This window comes from Lutjanus erythropterus, chromosome 3 (genome assembly GCF_056507025.1).
Source record: "Lutjanus erythropterus isolate fLutEry1 chromosome 3, fLutEry1.hap2, whole genome shotgun sequence".
Lineage (NCBI taxonomy): Eukaryota > Metazoa > Chordata > Actinopteri > Lutjaniformes > Lutjanidae > Lutjanus > Lutjanus erythropterus.
Window position 1 is genome coordinate 45,052,886 of NC_139319.1, and position 25,930 is coordinate 45,078,815.

Sequence of the window (25,930 nt, forward strand, 5' to 3'; positions counted from 1 at the left end):
CTCAGTCCACTGCTGCCATCCTGCGTGACTCACCTAAATCACAGTAATCTAATTATCAGTTATTTTATTGACCAATCTGAAAAAAGGTGAGGATATTCCCTCTAAAATCACCAACTTAATTTCAATCAGGAGAGACTAAGAGTAAAAGGAAATAGTTTATTGATACGTGCATGAAATTTGTAATGTGAAAAGTCTTTGGCGGTCAGACCCCATCCTGGTGAAAACAATATGCACATATATAAATGGGGGGTGATGAAGCTGTAGTGAAGAGAACCCCCCGGTGTCTAAACACTGGTGGTGGTGGTGGTGATGAGGTGCAAAGCAGAGACTGGTGAGGTGAAGTGGCTCCGGACTCCTGCTGCCTGGACCTGAAGGCGTCGGGGAGGATCGAGGTGAACATCTGTTACCTGGGTCCAATGACTGGAGGAGAGAGGGGTGGAGGAGGGTCGCGCGACTGACTGGATGACAAGCGATGGAGCAAAGACAGAGAAGATTTAAAGTTTGTCAGCAGCAAATTGACTGGCTACCGCGACCATGGCAAAATCTTACAATCCAGTAAAGAAGGAAGGTGAACACTCACAATCAGCTGATTCGAGGGAATAGGAGGAGTGTGACAGAGTAAATGAAAGTTGTGAATGAAGGCATCGTAAAAGAAAGTCTTTCTGATTGAACTTCCGCTGAGCTTCATGAGTTGTAGAAGCAGAACAGTGAGGATCGTCGCTCGGTGTTGTCCAAGGTGCTGATCCTGCGCTCGGAGCAGAGAAGCTGCATCTCTGTCTCCCCCGCGCGGTGTGGAGATCTGACGTTTTGTTTTCTAAACGTCTTCCTCATTATTGATTAGCAGCAAAACAATAAGGCTTCATCAAACACACTGACTCTCTGTGTCTCTCGTTCTTTCCCTCTTTTCCTCCTCATGTCCTCACAGTGAACTTTAACAGAACAGTGGTCCACATGTGGAGGACTATACTGTCCCCTGCAGTACATTTATTTGAGTATCTGTACTTAAGTACATTTTTTGAGTATCTGTACTTTACTTGAATATTTGTTTTTGTTTTTTTTTAAACTTTCACTCCACTACATTCCAAAGACAAATATTGTACTTTTGACTCCACTACATGTCTGGGAAGGTTGTTACTTTTCGACTAAGCACAGCTTTAAAGTCAGCTGTTGCTGTTATTTCTATTAAAATAATCATACTGGCGCGATCTTTCGCGGATCTAAGGTTCCCTTCCAGACACGACCCTCTCTGTCTCTCTGTCAAACTACAGACAGCAGACTGTCTGTAAACAGCACGATGTTAAACTCTGCAGTGTTTCACACAAAGACTTTATTTGCGTGGACACCCAGGTTTGTGTGGCAGGTGGTAGGTGCACCAGTCAGGGACCCTACAAATATATGTACCTGTAGGAGGAACAGAGGTTCCGCTGTTGGTTTGTGCCGGTGGAATGAGGCAGGTGCACACCTCATTCCACACGGGCTGCAGGAAAACGGGTAGGCGAATTTTGTTTGTTTGTTTGTTTGTTTGTTTGTTTGTTTGTTTGTTTGTTTGTTTGTTTGTTTGTTTGTTTGTGGGTGAGTGAGTGTTGTTTGATGATGTCGTGTTTAGCGCGTATTACTCCCCGCTAGGTGAAGGCGGCTGGTAGTTATAAGGAAGTTGAGCACCGGCATACCAGGTATTTTAAAGTTTGGTCGTAGTTTTCATATTTTAATTTTATTATTTTTTTTTTTTTTTAATAAAGTGTTTTATAATTGTTGATATGTGTTTCCTTGCAGAGCATCAGTGGTCTATACGCTGCTCTTGCCGGGAATCATTTGTTTGGTTGGTTTGTTTCTTTGAGGGTTTCCTTTGTCTAGTCCGTCCTGGCAAGTGAGCCGGTACTGGGCAAAAAGAGATGGGTGTTGCCCGTGGGACGGACTAGTTTCTTTTTCTTTTCTTTATTCATGTTTGTTTGTTTTTTTTTTCCTTTGTCAGCTGCTTCCCCCTCATCACCAGTACCCAGTTTACTCACAGTCAGGCTGTTAGAGAGGTGTGCAAGTGTGCAGTGAAATAGTGTGTAAACTGTGTTAACTGTTTTTGAGTGCAGACATTTAGGGATTGCAGTGTAGTGTTGGTACTGGAACTCCCCCCCCCCCCCCTCTGTTCTGTTAGCATAATTGGGAGTTAGGCTGGGATTCGGGTATGGTGAGAGAAACTGATTTGTGAAGCTGAATTTTTGTAATAAATATTCGCTATCACTTACCTTTGTGACTGTCCTTCAAAAAAAAAAAGTAGTACTTGAGCGGGTGTAACATTTGGTTTGTGACCAATTTTGGCATTTTTATTTTTTTTAATCAGTCCGAGAGGACGACGGTATCAGTGATTGATTAGTGATCAGTCTGCCCTCCTCTCCTCCCTCACCTGTTCACTCTGCTGTGAGAAGATCTGAAAGTTTCTCACAGAGAAACACAGACTCTCCTGTTTTACGTATAGGCTTCCTTATACAGTTGTTTAATTTTATAAGTGCATCTGGTTGGTGTCGATGTCATTAACCATCACGTTAGTTTCTGTTGTAATAAACTTCGTCATTAACAACAGTCTCCTCCACACACAGCTTCTCTGCTGCTGTGAAAACTGAATCATGGGTGGATTAATATGTAGGGAAAAACACAGAATGTGAGTTAGGTTTAGTCTTTTTGTCTTTATAAAACATCCTGCTGATGAAGAAAGTCAACAGATCAGATACAGACAGAGTCAGAGAATCACACTGACCTCCTCTGTGTGTCTGTACTGTATGTGTGTGTCTGTACTGTACGTGTGTGTCTGTTCTGTACGTGTGTGTATGGAGGAGCTGCATTGACGCAGAGAGGAGAGATGCTGCAGCCGTGTGATAATAAATTACATCAAAATTTAAATGTCGGCACTCATCAGTACTCTGGTCTTTAATAACCCCCACATCCCAAAACAGTGGGCTGTACAGTTGTTTAAATTATATATTTAAACGGAATTTAGTAATCGAATTACTCTAGGAATGGTTTCAATCCTAAAATTAATGTGTCACACTGCAAAGTCATCCCGCGTTAAATGTTTACAATTTCTTAAGATATTAAATAATTTGAATTATGACTGAGAAACAACTTGACCAGTCTGAGCTATATTGTCAAAGTTTAAAACTTGTAAAGAAAATGAACGAACACAGCACTTTATGAAGAGTGTGTGGCTCTTAAAAGAGCCTTTTTGGGGTCTGGTTGAGGATCCAGCAGCTTTACTTCTTGGCGGGCTTCTCGGTCTTCTTGGGCAGCAGAACAGCCTGGATGTTGGGCAGCACGCCGCCCTGAGCGATGGTGACTCCACCCAGGAGTTTGTTGAGCTCCTCGTCGTTGCGGACAGCCAGCTGCAGGTGACGGGGGATGATACGGGTCTTCTTGTTGTCGCGGGCAGCGTTTCCAGCCAACTCCAGGATCTCAGCGGTCAGGTACTCCAGCACAGCCGCCAGATAGACGGGGGCGCCGGCACCAACACGCTCCGCATAGTTGCCCTTCCTCAGCAGTCTATGAACACGACCGACTGGGAACTGGAGCCCAGCACGAGAGGAGCGGGTCTTTGCCTTAGCTCTGGCTTTACCACCGGTCTTTCCACGTCCAGACATTTTATGATACTTCTAGAGATACAACTCAAGGAAACTGTAGTCTACACCAACACAACCCTCCGTTATATCTCTGCGGAGCGCGCGCTGGACGGTCGGAGCTTCGTTAGACCAACCAGAGAAGAGGCTCCAGCAGGGGTCAGCCGCTCTGGACTCTGGCGGTCTTTACGATCAGATTTCTCCCCAATCAGCAGCAGAGATTCGGGCGGTGGGTCGCCCCTCCTCTCGGTGCTGAGCTCCAAGAGGAGCCCCTCACCAATCAGGAGGCGGAGGTCTGGCGCAGCGTCACTGATCACAGCCGGTCAGACAGTTTAAGAGCAGCGTGTCTCTCCTCTCTACTCTACTTTACTCTTGTTGAGAGAGAGAAGAAAGGATGGCAAGAACCAAGCAGACTGCTCGTAAATCCACCGGAGGCAAAGCTCCCAGGAAGCAGCTGGCCACCAAGGCTGCCCGTAAGAGCGCCCCGGCCACCGGCGGCGTCAAGAAGCCTCACCGTTACAGGCCCGGTACCGTGGCTCTGAGAGAGATCCGTCGTTACCAGAAATCCACCGAGCTGCTCATCCGCAAGCTGCCCTTCCAGCGCCTGGTCAGAGAGATCGCTCAGGATTTCAAGACCGACCTGCGCTTCCAGAGCTCCGCTGTCATGGCTCTGCAGGAGGCCAGCGAGGCTTACCTGGTCGGACTCTTTGAGGACACCAACCTGTGCGCCATCCACGCCAAGAGAGTCACCATCATGCCCAAAGACATCCAGCTGGCCCGTCGCATCCGCGGAGAGAGAGCTTAAACTATCTGCTGCTGCTCCACAAACACAACGGCTCTTTTAAGAGCCACCTCACTTTCTGAAGACGCTCTGTTGCTCCTCAAGAAATAATATATACCAAGAACTAAAACAATACTTTCTTCGGTAACCATAATGTTTAAAATCTACTTTTTGTCTTGGAGATTGTAGTTCAGATCGTTCGGTATTAACCAGTTAATCTTCTGACCCTCAATTTGAGAAACGATTTCCATTTATTTTCAATAAATAGTCATTTTTATCTTGTTTGCACTCTGTACTGCCTGGATAATCCGGCTGGTGGTGATCACACAGCCGATTTACATATGTGGATCATTCGGTAAAACGGTATGGTAGCAATAGTGGTGTTCATTGTGTAGGAAGGGAGTTAGAATTTCCAATACTTCTCAGTTAACATCAGTTCTGCACATCAGTAATATAAGACCTAATTAGTTCCACTAATTTTGTTTTAGAGGAACACATTCCCAGTGTTTCTGTTACTGTTGGCAGCTTGGATCATCAGATTGGTTGTAACACACAGCCATTTATCATAATTCTACTTTTCTTTGTGTCACACAGAAACTGGCTCAGTCCATCACTGCCATCCTATGGTCACTCCTTTAAATCACTCATTTTATTAGAGCCCCCTGGTCATGAATGGATGGATACACATTAGTTATTTAAATAGTAAACATCTCATTACCTGGCTGCAGTGTTATAGGACATCAACACATTTAGTCATTGTACAAATCTGTCTTGGCTTAAGGTGTAAAATTGTTTATTTAATTTTGTTATCGGGAATAACAATTCTAACATGCATCTATTGTCATTGGTTGGTTGGTTAATTGTTTTTTTGTCCAGTGGGACATATGACCAACAAAACAAACAAATAGAATCTCATTTTTACAGCAAGAAAACATCAGTTGACATCTTTATCAGTTGGAGCACAACACCATAACCTCTACCTCCAAATGCTCTACATGTACCAACTTCATAGGGAAAGTGAGGACTAAATTACATTACAATAGTCTGTATCATTGATTCTTAGCTTATCATGTCACTTCTATTAAATTTATATATCATGTTGGCTACAAATGGAGGTTCTCATTAAAATATGTTGAAAACAGTCATTGACAAGAAATAATGCATTAGATACATACAATTTAGCACAAAGTGTAGCACAAAATACCTCAAAGAAACACAACACATGCCACAAATCACCAAGTTACACAAAGTAGCAAAAGTTAAGTTATGTAATTTATATGTACATTCACATCATATGATGTTCTTGAGTTGATGTTACTGGCATTTTGATCTCTCACACAGCCAGCGCCGCTTGCTCCCACAGGGGGCCTCATTCCAGTTGACCCCCGTGTCGAAGTGATGCATCTCCACTTTGATGTCTGCAACACGTTCCAAAAAAGTTGGGACGGTGTCATGTTTACCGCTGTGTTACATGAGCTTTTCTTTTAACAACGCTCAGTAAGTGTTTGGGAACTGAGAACACTAATTTTGAAGGTGAAATTCTTTCTAATTCCTGCCTGATGTATGACTTTGGGTGCTCAACAGTCCAGGGTTTCTGCTGTCCAATTTTAAATTAACACAAGGCATGGCATCATGGATAATTTGCACTGGAGCCTCAGGTTGCAGACCCCTGCCCCAGACTGTTGAGCACTGAAAGTCAGATATCAAGCAAGAATGAGAAAGAATTTCTCTTTCAAAACTTTAGCAATTGGTGTCCTCAGTTCCAAAACGCTGACTGAGTGTTGTTAAAGGAGAAGGTGATGTATCACAGTGGTAAACATGCTTCTGTCTTTTTGTAACATGTTGCAGACATTAAATTTAGAATGAGTGTATATTTACAAAAACAATTAAGTCAATCAGATTGAATATGAAATATCTTGTCTTTGTACTGTATTCAAATTGCAAATCATCAAAAACATGTCAACGTTTTTGGATTTGGGGTGGTACAAAAACATATTCATATCTAGAATAACAAGTACAATCATAACACGTAATTTCATGCATAAAAACCCTGATTGTGGTGCTGGGCTCAGAAAAGGTACTGCAAAGCAATAACTGTCCCAAATATGCCACGGATACCAACACGGTTAGAGCTTTTGTAGTCACTGTTCTAAATGACGTAAGATGTTGGAGGTGTTTTTAGAGAGTTTATGCTGTAACTTTCCACATTTCAGAAACCACAAGATGGGTAGTATAAGGGTAATAAGCAAAAGACATCACAGAAAATGCTTCATAACATATACAGATATTTGTGTGATAGATAGATTACAGATGGTAGGTAAATAGTGAAGACATTACGTTACATCAGAATAAGAGGATGAAATTAAGATGAACTAACGCTGAGGTCAAAAGGTTAAGGCTGAGCTTTTCTCATTCCTCAGGTACAATTTCAGCCTGTCCCTCTCCTCCTCCACCTTCTTTAGCATGTTGAGGAGTTCATTGTTTCGGTTTTCAAGCAGGTTTTTGTCTCGGGTCAAAGCATTGAATCTTTCTTGTAATCTGTTGCACTGGTCGTTCCCCCTTGACTCACAAACCCTCAACCTGTTGAGTAGCTCATTGTTTTGGTTTTCTAGCAGGTTCTTGTCTCGGGTCAAGGCGTTGAATTTTTCTTGTAATCTGTTGCACTGGTCACTACTCCTTCGTTCACAGTCTTGCACTTCCTTCAGGTTTTGCTCACTAAAGTGAGTCATGTTGCAGTTTGAGTGGCTCGAGTATGCTGACAGTACAGAAACACACAGTTTATTTAAAAATAATTTTCAGGGTTTTTTTGACAGCAAATTGTGAAAGATGTGTGACAGCAATATGTGAAACTACACAACAGTTGGGGTGAATGTGCAATAGTGTGTTCTGTATGTAACTGTCATGAAGTTGCACAATGCCAAAAACCACACTTACAAGCAAGGCGCAGAGAAACATTGAGAATGGCTTGTATGACACACAGGATGCCGAAGCCAAGGAAAATCAGCTGACAGCGTCTTCTCTCTGTAAAATAACAACAATAAAAGTTTAAAAGTCCTCAGCAGCAGCCGTGTGAGGCTGTAATGTATTGTTGACCTCACCAGATCAAAAATATGCATCACATGCAGGGTCAGGGCCAGGGTTGTGGTTAGGTGTAGGGGTTAGGGTTAGATGTCACAATTTTTTTTAACAAGTTTCTCCAAGTATGAGAAAACATAGTGTTCTGTATTCAAGTAGAGTGTGAATGAAAATAAGGTACAAACTGTGTAATTGATTCAGAAAGGGGTAATCTTGTATTATACAGGACAGGTTGCAAACCTAGTCAAGAGTCCCAGGGAATCTTCCCCAGGTTATTAAACAAATTATATATATTTTAAAAGTTAAAAAATGTGGGGCATGAACTTTTTTTCAGCTTCTGAAGTAGGGCATCCCATAAAAAGTTTAAAAACAACTGATCCAATATAACCTGTAACTGCGCATAATGTAGCTAGCTACATAAATGCTACAAGTTTTGGTCTTGGAAGTTATGCCAGTACAGATAGGTGAAGTACCTTCACAAAAAATATGAACTGTAGTCAATGATGAGACACAAATAATTTTATACTCCCGTTTGAATTGTGCCACGACTCACATGTATGATGTTTGTCAATTTAAAACATAATTTTGCTAGTCAAGAAAGTCTCAGTTGGTCATAAACTGCTGAAATATCAGACGGTGAAGAAACGTTATTAGAAAGGCTAAAACACTTAAAAAGGAGCACACAAAACTAAACAACTGCAAACCTTACACAAACTGCAACTTTCTTGCCTTGTAAAATTATCTTTTGATTTGACAAATGTCATATGTGTAATTTGCGTCACAATTCAAACGGGATCTCACTATTGACTACCGTTCATATTTCTTCTGAAGTTAGACCCAACAGGGCACACCAGAAGGGGCACGACTTCACCTCACTATAGGTAACAAGTTAGCCGGGCACCTAAATGTTTGTAGGTTACGCTGGAGAACACAAACAGAAATTAAATCCATTTGCTTACATTTCTGCTTTTCAAGGGAGCCAACTTTAAATTCATGTGCTGAGTAAAAGTATGTCATTTCTGGGGTTCTCCCAAAACTACAAAAATACAAGTGGGAATAAACCAGACAACACTTGTGTGGAATCAGTGTCAAAACACAACAAGACAAACTTAGTATAATAGCGTTGCATACTGACAATAGCATGCTATCATTATAAGTTAGTATTTTACTGCATTTGTATTATTTAACAGTACATATACAGTAAAATATTATGCATTGTTACCTCTTTGATTTCCATCGCCACTGTATTTCTGCCGTCTTGGTTGCTCATTAACATAATCTAATATCTCCATTTGCTGCATCGCTCTGGTTGCCTAACTGTAGTATTTGGTGAGAACTCAAGTTCCGTATTGTTGTCTGATGAATCTGTGTTCCCTCTTTTGGTGCGTGTCGTTGTCAAGAGTGAGCTAACACTCTCATCTCATCATGGTTAAGAGACTTAAAAGAGGTACAAAAAGAGGAACAAGTCATGTGCAGCAACTGTGTAACAATAGAATATATGACTCACTGAAGTATGTTTCAGCTAAAATACTGAAAGAATAACTCACTAAATTTTCTTGATGTTGAGTTTTATATAATTCAAGCCTACATAACATGTTTTCATCTTCCTTTTACCTTTGTAGTTATACTGTAAATTGCCTTCAAAGTTTTCTTCCTGCACTTATTATTATTATTATTATTATTATTATTATTATTATTATTATTATTATTATTATTATTATTATTATTATTATTATAAACTCTTAAATGGATAGTTCACCCAAAAATGAAAAAATCTGTCATTATCTGCTCACCCTCATAGAGATTGAAGGTGGGGTTTAGTTTTTTAGTCCACATAACACTGCTGGGGTTTCACAAGAAAACAGTGTTGCAGAATCTCCCAAAAAATCGAAGTGAATTGTGACCAGTTTTCAGATGTAAAAAACAATAACATTTAAAAAAAAACAAAAAACAAAAAAAACATGAAATGCCTTCACTGCTCTGGCGTGATCTAAGTCTCCTAAAGCTTCAACATGCCAAGTTGACAAAGAAAATGTTATTTACACCATGTTTTAGCCTGAATATTCACTGTAGATCCTTAGTTAAAGCCATGTGTGTGGTGTGACAGTCTGCAAGCAGCATGTCAGGACTTTAGGAGACTTGGATTATGCCAAGTAATGAAATATGACAAGCAATATGAAGGTATTTTATTTTCCTTTACTCGTTGTTTGTAACATTTGAAAACTGGTCACCATTCACTTCCACTGTTTGGGAGATTCTGCGACACTATCTTCCTGTGAAGCAATTTTTTGCAGATGAGCAAAGTAAACCTGACCCACGACTTGCATGAGGGTGAGTAGATAATGGCTGAATTTTCATTTTTGGGTGAACTATCCCTTTAAAACATTCCACTAAAGCAAAAATCTCCATATTGTGTCTTATTTTCATAAATCAATGCTATTGGACAGCCGGTCAGTCTGTCTGTGGGCTTGAAAAATATTTAACCTATTGAAAGTATTAATAGAAGCTACAAACTGTGTTCAGGTTTTTCAAGTTTTTTTTTTTTATTTCCTGAGAAGTCGCAGTTTTGTTCATTCACTATTTCCGCTCAACAGTAACACATTTATGACATTTTACATTTGTGTGTAACCAAACCTATGACAAATATCTCAAGAGTTACTTGGAATACAACGGACACAGTATAAATCTAAAATAGGTGAGATGTGCACGTTAGATTTTGTTTTTTATAAATGTCAGTTTATGTGTAGGAAATGACATAAGCATGGTTTTCCTGTTTACTAGAGTTTATGCACCTGCCCCCAGCTGTGGAAGCAGGTCTGAGAGAGGTACAGTAGCCTATAACTGACTTGGCACTGCCACGTGAATAATTCTGTTGAACTGTGTTTGGCACCATTTGAATACACTACTTCTTGATGGATGGATGTTCTATTACATCAAAAGGCATACAGCCACTAATGGTGACAGTCACATATTATCCATCCCATGTACTACTGTATAGTGACAGAAAAACAAAAAGCTGCTTTAATATAAGTCTCCAAAAGTTCTAGCTGGAGCAGTGATCAAAAGGATTTAGTAGGTAGAAGTTGGTTAAGACAAGGAAAAATGAGGAAGCCTCCAAGTGTGCTCTTTTGTCAGCAAACAGAAACATACAAAAGAAGAAGTAGAAAACAGATCAGTGTCAATCTTAGAAAGCACATTCACCATTAGCACCATCCCTCTTCAGTCAGTAAGTGAAACATGGTGAGGTTGGTCCATACAGAGCAATCTGAGATCACTATGGACTACGTAAATCTACCTGATGCATCAGCCAGGAGTCATGCCATGGAGAGCTCTTCTGGCAGAGATGGTGTAATGAACGCTGCAGTGCCTGGTGAGACAGAAAACCTACAAACATTTTGGGTTTTAACCATTGACACAATATGGAATTGTGACATAAGTGTCATTTTAAATGTATACTTGATTTGATCTGATTTGATCGAGTTGATCTGCTTTCATGGACCTTTAGTTTATTCAGTTTATCCAGAACGTCATTGTTTTACTAGGGTTGGATGTCATTTGGATTTTAATTATTCTGATTCCAAATAATTTCCATTCTTAACAAATACATTCTTGCATTCTTCACAGCAGACTTTTGTGAAATGATAATTAAGACAGATCAATCAGCGAAACCACTGCTCTAAACTAACATTGAACACATTTGTGGTTTCTTGAATATTTTGAGGTTTACTTTGGCTACTTTACCATAAGAGAGTATCCAGACCTTCTAAAGCATTTTGTAGCATTTGGTAAACTGAGGTGACTGTTAAAGACTAACAATTTGTCCTTTTCATCCGCTCATCAAGGAACTTAGCAACAGCTGAGTTCGTTAACTGAGAATAATGCTAGACTCACAATTTAATAAGACAATTTTTTTAGGAGACAGGAAGACATGCCTGCCTTCAACTCACATGTCTGTATGTGGAGACAGACAGGCAGGCTGATGTACAGTAGGTGTTTGCAGTACATGATTTAATTTGAAACTAGTACAAGTAAAGTTTGTGCAGGAATCAATGAGCTGAATCGAAATTAAATTTCTTAGTCGTTCCTTTAGAATCATAGTTTTGGAATTGATTATTATTTTAAATCGGTTCTTGATTCCCAACCCTATATTTCATTTAAGTGACTCATGTTGAAAGTATGCGTCATAGGGTACAGAGCTGTCTGATTTTGTACTGATGGCTACAAGGCTACAAGTTTAGAAGAAGCGTTCACGGAAGAAATTTGTCCCAAACAAACAATGTTCCTGAAGACGTTAGCATAGATACTGTGATAGCATCAGTTACATCAGAACTGGAGTGTTAGATGTGATAGATGGTTCATCCAATCACCTGCCAAGTGTCTTTTGAAAGTGCCAGCCCTTTTCCAAACAGTTTCTTAGGAGGACTTCCCAGACGGTTCTGTGTAACAAAGCATCTGGCATGTCAGGTTACTGTAAACCTGCTTCTGGGCTTTTATGTCATATGATGTTTGTCTGATTTCTGCCCTCAGGGAGAAAACTCTACAGACTTGTTGCTGTGAGCTTTGGACTCCTGTGTATCCTACAAGCTGCTCTCAACATTTCCCTGCGTCTCGCTCTCTGTGAGTCATTTTAAACTGTCTTCATTTAAGACCTGAAAATGGATCAGCTTACCGCCACAAGCTGTGAGAATCCCTGTCTCTGAGGGGTTTCTAAGAACACTATGTGTTAAGATCACTTGATGGACGCTGGCAGCAACACCTTATTATAATTCTGTGTTTGAACTCTCAGGCTAAATCATAGTTTTGATCAATTCAGTAACATTCAGTAACATACCTGCTTAGTTTGTGGATGACTGATTTTCAGATGGTGTCACAAGTTTGGGAAAGTTAAGAATCAGAAAAATCCTGACGAATAACGAAAGCAAAAGAGAGCTAACACATAACACAGCACACTACAAGATTTAAGGAAGAGGATGATGGGGCATTCCAGTTATGCTTCATTAAACATACCTTTAGCCTATAAATGTGCTTATTTTCACACACTGATTCGCTTCTTTGGTTTGTTTCCCAGTGTCCACCTATCCATGTGTCAAAGTGTCCTTGAGCAAAATGCCGAACCCCAAACACACATTTTTATGTATTTGATGTAGTCTGGAGTTAAGTCTAACAGCACTATTAGGCTATACTGGTTCAAAGGTTGTATGTCTGTGGGATGAAACACTGTACCATAATCGCAATCCCACAGACATCCTGGAATTGAGCAAAAAGTATGTGAAGGAGGGGCACCTTCTTCAAAGCTTTGTATCAGATTTAAAAAAAAATAAATAAATGGTTTAATGTGAACACATGAAATCTCAATGAAGTGTTTCTGCTCTTTCAGACAATCCTGACAGTAAGACATCAGATCCAAGCTATGAAAACCTGACTGAACTGGCTGATTTTGGTTAGTATGAGACTGAAAATCATCATCATCATCATCAATAATGAGCATTCAGTGTAATCTGGGTATTGCATCAATTCATCAATCAGACTTTATTTTATATAACACTTTTTATACAAACAGAATGTAACACAAATTGCAATAACCTCCACCTCATACAGACACACGCAAGCAAAGACTAAAATAAGAACAGCACTCATTAAAAACAGGAACTGAGAAAACACTATTCTATCGTCACTAACCTTGATCAATGCAGTCTCTGTGCTGTGACTGGCTTGAAAACCAGACTGTTATTTTTCAAAAACATTGTGGGAAATCATAAAATTATTTAACTGATTAAAAACAAGCTTCTCTAAAATTTTCCCTAAAAATTGCGGACTGGACGCTGGTCTGTAGTTTTTTTACAGTTATTTCATTTCAGAAGAGTTGTAACCACGGCAGTCTTAAAAGCAGTGGGGAAGGCACCCATCTGAAGTGAATAGTTTACAATCATCTAAAAAGCTATAATATGTTTTTAAAAAGGACGTGGGAATGGGATCCAAGAAGTAGGTTGCAGGTTTTACTTGGGAAATAATTTTACCAAGCATCTCAGCATCAACCAGGACAAACTTCTCTACTGTTTCCTCGGATAAAAACAAAAGTTCAGGGGTTACCTACAGTATATCAGATGGGAACTCACAATAAATCTTGTCAATGCCAAAGATACCAATGTCCAGAACATTTGTTTTAGATTAGATTGTACGGGTGGCCTCAAGACCAAGACTGACCTCAAGTGCTGCAACACTAGAGCAGAATGCTAGAAACAATGGTGTCCTCCTTATGGGAATATTAGAGAAATTTCTTAATTTGCTCAACAGCTGTGTATCAACCAAAGGTCAGGTGTTAGTCTCGGAAAAGTGGAAATGTAGAACGTAGAGATACTGACTGTAAAATTCATTAGTCTTCTCTTAACTGAATCTGTCTGCATCAATAGACACAAGAACACAGAGTTGTTACATTTAATGGCATTTTATCATGTTATTTTTTACTTACAGAGCTAATTAATTCTGAGTCACTTCATTTTCATTTAACTGATTACAGTCAAAGATTGCAAGTGAATAATTATTCCAGGCTCTTTTTTATTGTCTAGATTAATGTCTGAGGTATTAAGATACTGTTTTTCATAACAGATCACTATTTCCAACAAGGATGGGTCTATTTCCATACCAGTTTCTATTACATTTCTTCTACCGAGAAATCCTGGAATGACAGCAGAGATGACTGTCTGCAAAGAGGTGCCGACCTGATGATCATCAACAGCAAAGAAGAACAGGTGTGTGTATTCATGTGTGATGTTAAGAGACAATAGCGAGACAAAGAGTGAAAAATTTAATGACTGTGAGTGAGAACTATTTATGTTTTAAATAAAGATTTTAAGCACAGGAATGTAAGAAACTATACTGTGATGTAGGTAATTAAAGTGGATATGAGAAATGGTAAATTTATGCTATTCTGACATCACATACACACACACACACACACACACACACACACACACACACACACACACACACACACATATACTTTATGCCACCCCTGCAAAAGCCTCCCAGTCCAAAATGTCCAGACACGCCCCTGAGTGTGAGGTCGCCAAGATGAACCAATTACTGTTTTTCTCTCCAAACAAGGACTTCACAAGAAAATTCAAGCGGCTCATGTGGATTGGACTGACAGACAGGGAAACTGAAGGGGTGTGGAAATGGGTGGATGGCACTCCACTGACCAAGAGGTTCACACAATACTCCTTTATTCAAATGACATTCATGCTGGAGCCTTAAAGCTTCTGTCAGATGTTTATGTTAGATTAATAAATTAATCTGTGATAAATCATAGGGAATAGTTTAATTTAACCTAAACCTGGCCACATTAGACCAGGCTGCTGTCCATCAGGGTTGTGTTGTTTGTTTAAAGATTGTTTGTTTGGTTGTTTCAGCTACTGGAGCCCTGGAGAGCCCAACAGCCACGAGGGCAGAGATGAAGACTGTGTAGAATTGAAGTTCCTTGGTAATGAAGACACCTGGAATGATAGACTATGTGAAGAACAAACCTTCTGGATCTGTGAAAAGATGATAGCTTCATAGCTCAGCTTATAAAACCCTGCGAGGCTGAATTTATACAGTACAATATATTCTGGAAACACTGTTACATGTCAATGATTAAACTGTACCCACGTCTTTATGGTGATAAAAAGCATGTTGTAAAAGTGTTGTGTCCATAGATAATTTAAAGAAGAGCAGAAGTAGAGTAATATATTTTGATCAGAAGCCTTACATCGGCCTTCTGCTGAGTTCTTCCTATTACTTTAAAGTCTGTGTGAAGGGGATTCAGTTTTTCTTCTAAACACATTATACATGTTAGAAAATAGTTGCTGAAAACAGGAAGAAATGAAAATTATTTAGTACTGAACTGTGGAGTTCACCTGCTCAGGCAATAAACCAGAAGGGCTTTTATTGTTTTATAAGTTTTATTGTCCACACATAACAGTAAACCTTTTGTCTTTCCATGTGAGCGAGATTATTTCTTGGGGTAATGTCAGGGGAACACTGATAAAATCCACCCGCAAACCCATCAGTGCCAGGAGATTTGCCCTTTTGGGATGGTTTTAATCACTGCAGTAGCCTCTAGCACAGACCTGGACAATTGCATTTTGCTTACTATTAAACTGTTATCAGACCCTTATTTTGAAAGGGCTCATTGTTGTGTTCACTGATAATGATAATGAACTGTATCTTTTATATTAAACTGTAACTTTACTCACTCAGTGCTGTACATCCATGTTGTTAATGTTCTACTTTTGCTGTTACTATCATTGCAATTTGGAAAGGGTGACCAGCAGTAGAAGTGCCCTATATAGAACACTTCTGACCATTCCATTGTTAGAGATTTGGCTAATCAGCTCAACTTCTCTTGCTTGTTAAGCTCTGATATTTGTGCTGACTAAGTTGGCATGGAGAGATTCAGAAGAGATCGCAAGTTCTGAAATTAATTATGTTCCTATTTTTCACCAATAAAGGGTGAATGCACCATGTGAAGTGTTAATTTGGCCCTGCAGAAAGACAGATTTCAAGTCTTAACTATCAAGGGTTTTTGCAAAATAACACTAAGCAAAATGGAAAGCCCCTTTCTGCAGCTGCAACGTTTAAGTCAAATAGGTCATGGCGGTCACCCAAAATACTTAATACTAACACCCCTCAACTTCCTGTCAAGTAGAGAGTCACCCTAGAAAGTGTTACTTTGACGACAGCTCTTAAGAATATAACTTCAGAGGAACACTCTGCAGACTTTGATGGCTTCAGGCAGAGACAGACTACAACATTAGTACAGCTGAACATTATGGATCCACTCTTTAATATCTATGTTAACGTAGACAGACCCACAGTTAATCCCAACACGAGGAAAAGGGAGATGCAAAGTTTGGAAATTATCTATGACAATGTGTTGAACCACACTCTGGAGGCAAACAGACCCGAACCTGCGCTCTCAGGTAATAAACACATGCAAACTAATTACATGTACACTACTTTTAAAAAAAAAAAAAAAGAAAAAACAGCAAAAAAGCTTGGCTTTAGGGAAAATGACTAATGAAAGAGTTGAACAGCAAATGACAAGGACTGTCTAGTAATGGTTTTAACAAAAAAAAAAAAAAACAGAAGAAGAAAATGAAATACAAAGCAATGCAAATTTATGCTTTATATATAGATTTATGTCAGCTCATAGAAAATACATGGTCCATATTTGTGGATGGCTGAAATTTGTGTCTTTGTAAATCATTAAAATCCCAAACCTCAATGTGTTGTTTTATAAAAACTGATAATAAAAAGGCTGACTTCATTTTATCTGATTTGACATAGAAATGCAAACAATCAATGATTCAATTTACTTTCAGGGGCGAAAGATGTAAAGAAGTGTTCCTGCAGAGCTGCTGTAGTGTGTCTGAGTCTGCTGTGTCTCCTGACTGGACTCATAACTCTGGTTTGCCTATGTGAGTACTTTGTTTGCATGCTGGTAAAATCCAGAGAAGATCAAACTGGTTGACGGTGTTCCTTTATTTGTGTCAAACACAGTCACCAAGACCACTTCTGAGCGGGAAATGGAGATGATCCTGCTACACAACCTGACAAAAGAGAGAGACCAGCTACAGACCAGTTACGACAACCTGACAAAAGAGAGAGACCAGCTACAGACCAGTTACGACAACCTGACAAATGAGAGAGACCAGCTACAGACCAGTTACGACAACTTGACAAAAGAGAGAGACCAGTTACAGACCAATTACGACAACCTCATCAGTGAGAAAGACCAGATAGAGAAAAACTTGAAAACACAGAATGACCAGTTACAAAGTAGCTGCAGAGAAAAACCAGCTGCAAGAGAGAATTGAAGGCCTGAGCAAAGCCAAAGATGATCTTCAGAGAAAGCTTCAAGGTAAGAAAGGTGGAAACATCATACAGGAATTTCTTCATTCAGTCTTCATTCTTAATCGAGCATAAATATACAGTACAAGTCAAAAGTTTGGACACGCTTCTCATTCAGTGTTTTTTCTTTATTTTTTATAAGAAATGGTTCAAATTATTGTTGAAGTGGATAGGTCAGTCCCTAAACACAGAGAAGAATAAGAACAATTTTAAAGAGAAACAGAGACAAATATAGATGTAATGTGCATAGATGGGCAGTTAACCTGATTATCTTCTATTCCCAACAGCTAAAACAAGTCACTGTACCAATGAAGGGGTCATAGGCCAATGACCAGAGGTCAGTTGATGGCTGAAGAATCACAGGCACTCACAACAACAGATACACAGACGGGGTAACCCACACTAAACCAGCTGTTATCATGTGACCAGGTCACGTGATGACAACTGAATCCTCACCTGCTGAAGAAGGCGACAATATGAGGGTAAAAGTTTCACAAACAAGGTGAACTTTTCCCTGAGACTCTTTCTGTTGAAAATCCATAGTTCATGTATTTCAGACAGGAAGCTCAGCGGTTGTCGTGTAAATTTCAGACAGGTTAGAAACTTCAGGTAAACATTTAAATGCATCATATAAGCCCTAAATTTGAGACATCCAGGTTTCAGAGCTGGGAACTGTTTTGTCCAGTTATCCTGCGAAGCTAATGTTAATGTTAGCTACCGCTTAAAGCTTTTAAAAGCTGCATAAGAGGATATCAGTCTGTAAAAATTTTCCAGCAGCTTGTCATTACCATAACTGGCTAATTGCTCAACTATTTAAAGGAGTAATCTGTAATATTGGTATGTTATCAGAGATCAAGGAAGCATGATGAGTTGAAATACTTGCTTCACTTGACTTAAATGCTATCTACAGTGTCTGCCTTTGAAATTTCCATTCTGGATCAGAATAGTTGTTTTGTATGTCCATTTCACATTAATTCACATTAGTTCAGATGAATGCAGAATTTTCACAGAATGACTAAGTGTCTGTTTAAGAGTTGTAAGAAATTATTAATAATCTTGTTTGGCAGGCAGTGACACAGGCAGCCGCTTAACTCAAACTCCAGAGTGTGTTATTTCAGAGCAGTGGGCTTTTGTTTTCTGGATAACAGGTTCAACTTTACAGACAACTGACAGTTCTAAGCAGCAGATCAACTTACAGTGGAGGACTCATCTTCACTTGTTATTGTCAGTTTGTTAGTGTGTGTATCCTGCCTTTCTCTGCTGTGTCTGGGTTGAAGGGAGAGAAAGCTGCTATTTTGCATGTGCACTGGCTACATACAGCACATTTAACATAATTTCTAAATTTCATATTTATTTTTGAATATTAAATCAACTACTGACTGCTTTTAATGCTTGTTTTAAGAACTATGGAAACATTCAAACAAAAAAGCAGCAGTGAAGTGAAAAGACCTGAGCCACTCATTTAAACATCCAGCAGGTGGCACTACAGCATTTAAGCTTTCATTGTGCATACTTACTGGCCTTCTTCCAGTACTGTATGTTAGACAATGTTCCATCAGTGCTACATATCAGGAGTCTCAGAGCCCAACAATGACAAAGGTTATCTTGCACTCTTCGTCTATAAAATCATATGTATTTTGCTTTTATTGTGGTTTGTACGCATTTACAAACACTGCTATGTCACATCCAGGCCACAGGCATAATATGGAGCAGTAAACAGACTGTGTTCAATATTTTATTCATTTCTTTTTTTATTTTCTTTTTTTCACTAAATAAGTGTAGGTGTGAATTTGTGATTTTACGCAGAAGATAGTTTGTTGTCTTGAGTGAGTAGCTGTTTTGTTGTTGCAGTATTTTCTGTTTAGACACCAGTCTGTGATTGTATTGTATGAACACCTTTCACTGGTTTGAAACCTGTGGGTCCCTCACTAGGGGTTCCCAAAGCTTCCTGGGGGGTCACAAGGCCTTCTTGATTTTAAGGGGGGTACAAAAAAAAAAAAAAAAAAAAAAAATCACACAGGATGATATGAAAGATCTGATAACAGGTTATATTCAGCTCTCTGCGAAACAGCCTGATCCTGCATGAGAAATGTACACAGTTACAACAACCAAAGTATTAATATAACAACGGCAAAGCAATAGGGAATACAGAGAGAATTCTGTTTTAAAAAATTCAAAAAGTGGCTGATGGCACATCACCACTGATTCAGCAGTAAATGCTGATCCAGGTGGCATGTGCCGCTTGTTCAGTGACATATGTCGAACCATACAACAGTGGTATGCCACTTATGTTCCACTGTTAGACTGTCATGCTGATGCATATGCAAATTCATTTATAGATCTATAGATTGTCATATGCCGCTGAAGCTCTGTGGCATACCATCAGACATTTTTCAGTCTTGGCGTCTCTCAAAGTTCCTGCAGTTATTGTGTCACTATTTGATTTAATTGTACAGTTTATCATCTGTCTGCACTGCTATTGTTATGCTTTGAATATAATGTGAAATATTAAATCAAGCATGTCACTTAGTCAGGAGTCATCAGTTTACTCAATGATGGAAAAGGAAAAAAGAACTGCCTGAATTTCATTTAATTTTTACGGTATTGTATGGCAACCAAGACATTTTGAATAGATTTTGTAACTCAAAATTTTACTTCCTAAAACTGATGAAACATGTACATTCACAGAAACTTTAAAACATCTCGCCAATCAGAAAAATGATTTGAAAGTGCTTTTGATGATTCAGCACCCGCCTGTACATACTGGGGTGGATTCATTATCTGTTTCACGAATAAACTGTATCAATGTTATGAAAAGGTCTGGATTTCATTTTGTATTTAAATAAACAGGATTATTATGGGATTATATTCAATTCTGTATAGACAGATTTATACTTGTGCATTCAGTTGCAACATTACAGCAGCTATCAGTGTTTCATTAGTCAGTATTACAAGAGCCATGATACAGAAAAGATGCACTGATTAATGGTCAATGGCCAGTGCAAACTCTCGAAACACATTTTTGGCCGAAAGTCAAGATATCTTGTTGCTACTTTTGTAATGATAAACTACTGAAAGGTCAGGAAGTGAATTGAGTTTCTGTGGTAACCAGAAAAAACGGAAGCAGCAGCTGATATCTGCGCAATAATCAGAAAACGCCATTGCACAACTTTGTCATACATTTGTGAGAAAATATTTCCAGTTTGTCTCTATAGAGAACTCTGAGATGGCTTCAGACAAACCTGGAAACCTGCCTGATGCTTCATCCAGGAGTAAGTAACTTTAAAACTGTCTGATGATGTCATATTTTCTGCTACATAATTTGATTCAGAAATATACCACAATGAGGCAAAAACTACATTTCTTTCTGTATTATTCAGAGACAGTGTATGAGAAGTAAATTAAACATGGCTGGACAGTTTCCTGTTTCAAAGAACGCACTATCAGGCCTTGCTGCCTAATAATAAGTGTGATTTTGTGTGTGTTTGGTTTCCGCACGCAGAGGAGAAACTCTACTGCCTGGCTGTTTTGAGCTTTGGACTCTTGTGTTTCCTACAAGCTTCTCTCAACATTTCGCTGCGTCTTACTCTCTGTGAGTAAATTCAATTTCATTATCTGACTTTATATGTGGTGGTCCCAGAAGCTCAACACCCCATAAACTGTTTCTAACAAAAGGAAATGGAGTCAACATCCTCATTAATTTGACAGCTCATATGCAGCATATAGTGTAAAAAGAAACACTGAGTCACTGAAAACATACAGAAATGTCTTTCTAATGCTGTTGAAGTCGTACAGACGTTTCCAGGGGACGCTGACGAACGTGTCCAGATGCACCTGGGATGTGATATTAGTTGCACTGGTTCATCAGCTGAGGAGGATTAATGCACACTATGGGCTAATCTGCAGCCCTGGGGCCCCACGTGTGCAAAGGCCCTGAATTAGACAGGCTATTTTTAATTATGTAAATTTACTTCATAGAAAAGAAAAATTTGACGCATAAAAACATTTCATAAATTAGAGTCTGTGTAAAGGGAAATCAGAATTTTTCTTCTAAGCACATTCATGTTGGAAAATAGCTGTCAAAACATGCAAAAAGACTGAAAACTGTCAGCTTCTGTGTTCAGGATTTTCTTGGCAGATCTGAAACATGGCTCGGAAACATGCTGGAGCCATGGTCCCTCAACACTATATAAACCCCACGCAGACGGTCGTACCTTCAGCAACTCTCTCAGTCCAAGTCAATCCAGCAGTTCACTTCAGCTCACTTCAGGTCCAATATCCTATCAGTCCTCTGCCCCCCTCTGTAAAAATAGCCTCTAAGTGAAGAGAGCATGTGAAATTATTCACTGGAATCATAGAGGACAATATGACTTCCATTTTGCCAAAAAAAATACACTTAATACCTTTTATTAAATTACATTATATTAGTATATAGTAAAGTAGTATATAGTATACATAGTATTACATAACATTATACAGTATATATTATATAAGTCTGGACTTAAATATACATAAACTTCAGCTTTTACAAACAGGACAGTGGAACTGCTGCAATTGAAACTGGGATGTTTAAAATCAGAAAACAATCACAAAGCAAACTGATGACTGTTTCTGCTCCTTCAGACAGTAAGTCAAAAGATATTGAGGCCAGCTGCAAAAACCTGACTGAAGAAAGAGACGAGTTGAAGAGGAAGTTGACTGACTTTGGTGAGTATGAGCATGAAATTGCACCAATAATAAGACCTTCTATCCAAATTTGAATTAAGGTACCAAGGTCATCATTACACAACACAGGGTTGTACACTTTGTTTCTACAGCAGCCCAGAATGGACAAACCCAAACCAATTCAAACCAAACCAAAATGCTGGCTCTAGTTATGGCTTTTAGCGAGTTTCCAGGCCTTCATAAGTTTTCCTACATGCTTGGAAGGGGAGGGTGAGGCGACGGATATTCTGTTGGTAGCGATCTACAACCTCACCGCTATGTACAGTAAATACAAAATGCACTTGCATTTCAGAGACCAAAGATGTCTGCAAACTTACTCCCTGTTTGTGTGTGTGTGTGTGTGTGTGTGTGTGTGTGGGCAGGCAGTGAGTAATCCTATGTGACGAATGACTAAAAATACTATGTTACAGAAATGCTAATGTTGGTTGCAGTGTCTTCAAGTGCCGCAACAGTGATAAAAATAAAAGATGAAATATGACATATATATATACAGGATGAAACATGGTGTTAAAAGTGTGACCAGATGAGAAAAATGTAACAAGACAAAAACATCATAAAGAGGTCAAAAAGATGCAATAAGACAAAAAATTACATCATAAAAAGACAAAAAAAAAAACAATACGAAAGATGACATAAGACTGAAAAAATAACAAAACAAATAAGACATAAGACAAAAACAATATGACAGAAGAAAAGATGTAGAAAGATGAAAAATGATGTTAAAAACAAGAGGAAAAGGACGTAATAAGACAAATAAGACGTAACAATAAAAAAAACATTAAAGAAAAAAGATGTAACAGGATGAAAAACAAAGATAATGTAACCAGATGTAAAAGACAAAAAAAATTATGTTAAAGACATAAGATAAAAAAAAAGGGCCATAAAACAAAGTATAAAACACTTAAGACAATTAAACTGTTAAGACAAAAGAGAAGTAACAACACTAAAAACTATATAACAAGAGAAAAACAAAACACAAAGAAAACATAACAAGACGAAACACACAAGAGAGTGAAACTTGACAGGAGACAGTCAGAGGGCTACTTCTTACTTTTATACTTTGAGTACATTTCAGAGCTTTTACTTAGTTTTACTGAGTAGAGAAGTCGAGTGCCTCTTCTTTCAACAGAGTCTTTTTTTTACACAACTGCCTGTACTTGTATTTGAGTACAGAATGTGTGTATTTTGCCCCCTCTGGGACTAGTAAGTTAAATCAGCTACAGACTGTCTGAATAATTACAAACGATGAGAATCATTTGCTCTGACTGCTTCCAATAAACAGTGTGTTTCAGTCTAAATACAGTTTCATCAGAGTGTAACTCACTGGATTAATGCATCGTCACAACCCTGAGTTCCTGTTTGGCATTGCCTAAGAATTTGTGGTTTGCTGTTTTTCTGCAGAATTTAGACACCTGAGCAAAGCTAATGTGACACTTTGACTTTACTGTTTTGAGTTCATGCTATGAATCTCTGCCAAGTAAAGATTAAACCCAAGTCAAAAATGTCAGCTTGTAAACCTGATTTTAAGCTACATGAAGTCACACATTGCTCCTAAATATTGATTTAGCTTTGTATGAGGGAACGCTCTCTGCTATATAATATTAAACAAACTACATTACCTGATATATGAAAACATCCATCCATCTTATATGACTTTGGAGGGTTGCAGCAGCTGAATCCAGCCAGCTAACAGTAGATGAGAGGCAGCGTGCACCTGGACAGGTCATCAGTTCATTACAGGGCTGATTCATGCTGCCATTCACACAATCAAGAGTCACCAATAAACCCAACATACATGTTACAACAGATTAAAAATAATCTCTTAACTTGTGGACATGCTTTGATGCTCTCATCTCAAACTGTCAGCTTTACTGCAGAATTCCCACGTGAAGTCTTTCTGCTTTTTCTCAGAGAGGACGACACTCGACACTGAGGCCAGATTAAAGACGCTTACTGAGGAGCGAGATGAGCTGAAGACGAAGCTGATTGACTTCAGTAAGTGTCTTTCCAAATGGAAATTATTTGGATAAACTGAGCACAAATGGGGACTCTCACGGTTACTCTTTTGCTCGAAAAATACTAAGACTTCATGTATAAAGAGCCTTTAGCCTGGCTCAAAATCTCTGCCACAATGGCAGATATTTCCTTTAGTTTGCTCATGATAATCCCGCCTCCAGCCCCTAACGAAGCCATTCAACAACTATTAAATGGATTAAATGGGGTTCACACATTTGTGGCACCCAAATGATGAATCCCAATGATTTTAGTGATACTTTTGTGATTTTTGTTTAGTGCTGCTTACTAAACTAGCATAGCAAACATGGTAACTGTAGTCTTTGTGAGCATGTCAGCATCCTGACATTAGCATTTATCTTAAAACACCGCTGTGCCAAATTACAGCCTAACAGAACTGTTAGCATGGCTGTAGAGTCTTTTAAGGATAACATAATGATTTATTTATTCTTCTCAAAAAACATTTTTAAGTGTTGAAGCAACCTCGTAGAATGCACTTTTGCTGCTGGAGTTGTTAATTTGTTAATATTTCTTGTAACTGCGATATTAAGGATTTGTCTTTTTGTTTTTGTCCTCTGTCAAAGCTAAGTATTCCCAACCAGGATGGACAATTTTCAATGGTAGTTTCTACTACGTTTCTTCTAACCAGAAATCCTGGCAAGAGAGTAGAAATGACTGTCTGCAAAAAGGAGCAGACCTGATGATTATCAACAGCAAAGAAGAACAGGTGAGTGTGTGTGTATATTAACATATATGTGAGACAGAAACAATAGATAGTGAATGAATGTAAGTCAGCTGAGGTGGTGGATGGATTCAGATTTAATGTCACAGTTATATTGATGATTGTTTCTCTATAAAAAGAATTTCACCAGACAACTGAAGGATAACTTGTGGATTGGACTGACTGACAGAGAGACAGAGGGGACATGGAAATGGGTGGATGGGACTCCGCTGACCATGAGGTTCAAACATTTTTCTCACATTTCTCAAGAGTATCTGACTACATTGTTAGGAGAAAAAAAAAAAAACTAAAATCTGTGCATGTTTCATGTTTCAGTTACAAATTGTTTAGTTTTGTGTTTCAGCTTCTGGCTGCATAATGAGCCAAACAGCTATGAGCTCAAAGAAGAAGACTGTGGAGAAATCAGATACCATAAAGAGGAAAACAGCTGGAATGATAAACCATGTAATTTCACAAATTTCTGGATCTGTGAAAAGAAACTGCCTGTATAACTCAGCATCCAAATTCACAAGATGTCTATAAAACTGTTTTGTTTTGTTTTTTTCCTTTCTGCTTTGGCTTTAAGTTCCCCACCTTGACAGACAACTTTACTTTCCTGACATATATGCATCAACTGACCTTCCTCTTTTTGAGAAAAAAGTGTATAGCCTATTCATTTTTTTTTTTTTTTTTTTTTTTTTGCACATGGTTAATTTACTAAAATATATCATAAAAATAAAAGTATTCTTCATTGTGGAGGAGGAATTTAGTCTTGCAGCCTGATGAAAGAGGTACAATGGCAGCACAATTTATTTTTGAGGACTTAATAAAGTATAGAAGCTTAAATTATATTTTTATGGTGCCGTTTTGTTGTGTTATAACCAGTGGGACTATTTCTCTTTTTAAATATAAAATTCCAACACAGGAATGTAAGAAGCTGTAACACACTTTAAGGTCAGTAATTAAAGTATATATGAGAAATGGTACAGTAATGTGCACATGTACATGCCTGCCTGCATCACCCCTGCATAAGTCAAGTTTGGGCCACCCCAGTCAAAATGTCTGGAAATGTTGCTGGGAAGACAACTGATTTTGCAAAAATGGCACTTGAATTGCACGATG

The 25,930-nt window shown here is 38.7% G+C and overlaps 4 protein-coding genes and 1 long non-coding RNA gene across 5 annotated transcripts; 3 read left to right on the forward strand and 2 right to left on the reverse strand.

The window, feature by feature from the left end:
• Positions 1–3,190: 3,190 nt before the first annotated feature.
• On the reverse strand, positions 3,191–3,626 carry LOC146330882 (histone H2A-like). The gene has a single exon (XM_084710460.1). It carries the CDS (start codon positions 3,624–3,626, stop codon positions 3,243–3,245), a length of 384 nt encoding a protein of 127 aa, XP_084566586.1. The 3' UTR covers positions 3,191–3,242.
• Positions 3,627–3,953: 327 nt separating this feature from the next.
• On the forward strand, positions 3,954–4,454 carry LOC146330883 (histone H3). Its single transcript, XM_084710411.1, has one exon. The coding sequence runs from the start codon at positions 3,997–3,999 to the stop codon at positions 4,405–4,407; it is 411 nt and encodes a 136-aa protein (XP_084566537.1). The 5' UTR covers positions 3,954–3,996; the 3' UTR covers positions 4,408–4,454.
• Positions 4,455–6,327: 1,873 nt separating this feature from the next.
• Positions 6,328–8,931, reverse strand: LOC146330884 (uncharacterized). The gene is made up of 3 exons (XR_014768961.1): positions 8,681–8,931; positions 7,318–7,404; positions 6,328–7,138 (listed from the first exon to the last, which is right to left on the reverse strand). It is a non-coding gene; the product is annotated as an uncharacterized LOC146330884 (long non-coding RNA).
• A 1,739-nt stretch (positions 8,932–10,670) lies between these two features.
• On the forward strand, positions 10,671–15,065 carry LOC146330885 (CD209 antigen-like protein C). Its single transcript, XM_084710361.1, has 6 exons — positions 10,671–10,828; positions 11,986–12,075; positions 12,836–12,898; positions 14,065–14,207; positions 14,563–14,663; positions 14,868–15,065. The coding sequence occupies exons 1-6, from the start codon at positions 10,696–10,698 to the stop codon at positions 15,013–15,015; spliced, it is 678 nt and encodes a 225-aa protein (XP_084566487.1). The 5' UTR covers positions 10,671–10,695; the 3' UTR covers positions 15,016–15,065.
• A 1,095-nt stretch (positions 15,066–16,160) lies between these two features.
• LOC146330886 (uncharacterized) lies at positions 16,161–25,710 on the forward strand. Its single transcript, XM_084711776.1, has 11 exons — positions 16,161–16,418; positions 16,821–16,916; positions 16,999–17,300; positions 17,893–17,944; positions 20,502–20,621; positions 20,852–20,941; positions 21,973–22,056; positions 23,986–24,069; positions 24,672–24,814; positions 24,949–25,049; positions 25,173–25,710. The coding sequence occupies exons 1-11, from the start codon at positions 16,268–16,270 to the stop codon at positions 25,318–25,320; spliced, it is 1,371 nt and encodes a 456-aa protein (XP_084567902.1). The 5' UTR covers positions 16,161–16,267; the 3' UTR covers positions 25,321–25,710.
• Positions 25,711–25,930: the final 220 nt, after the last annotated feature.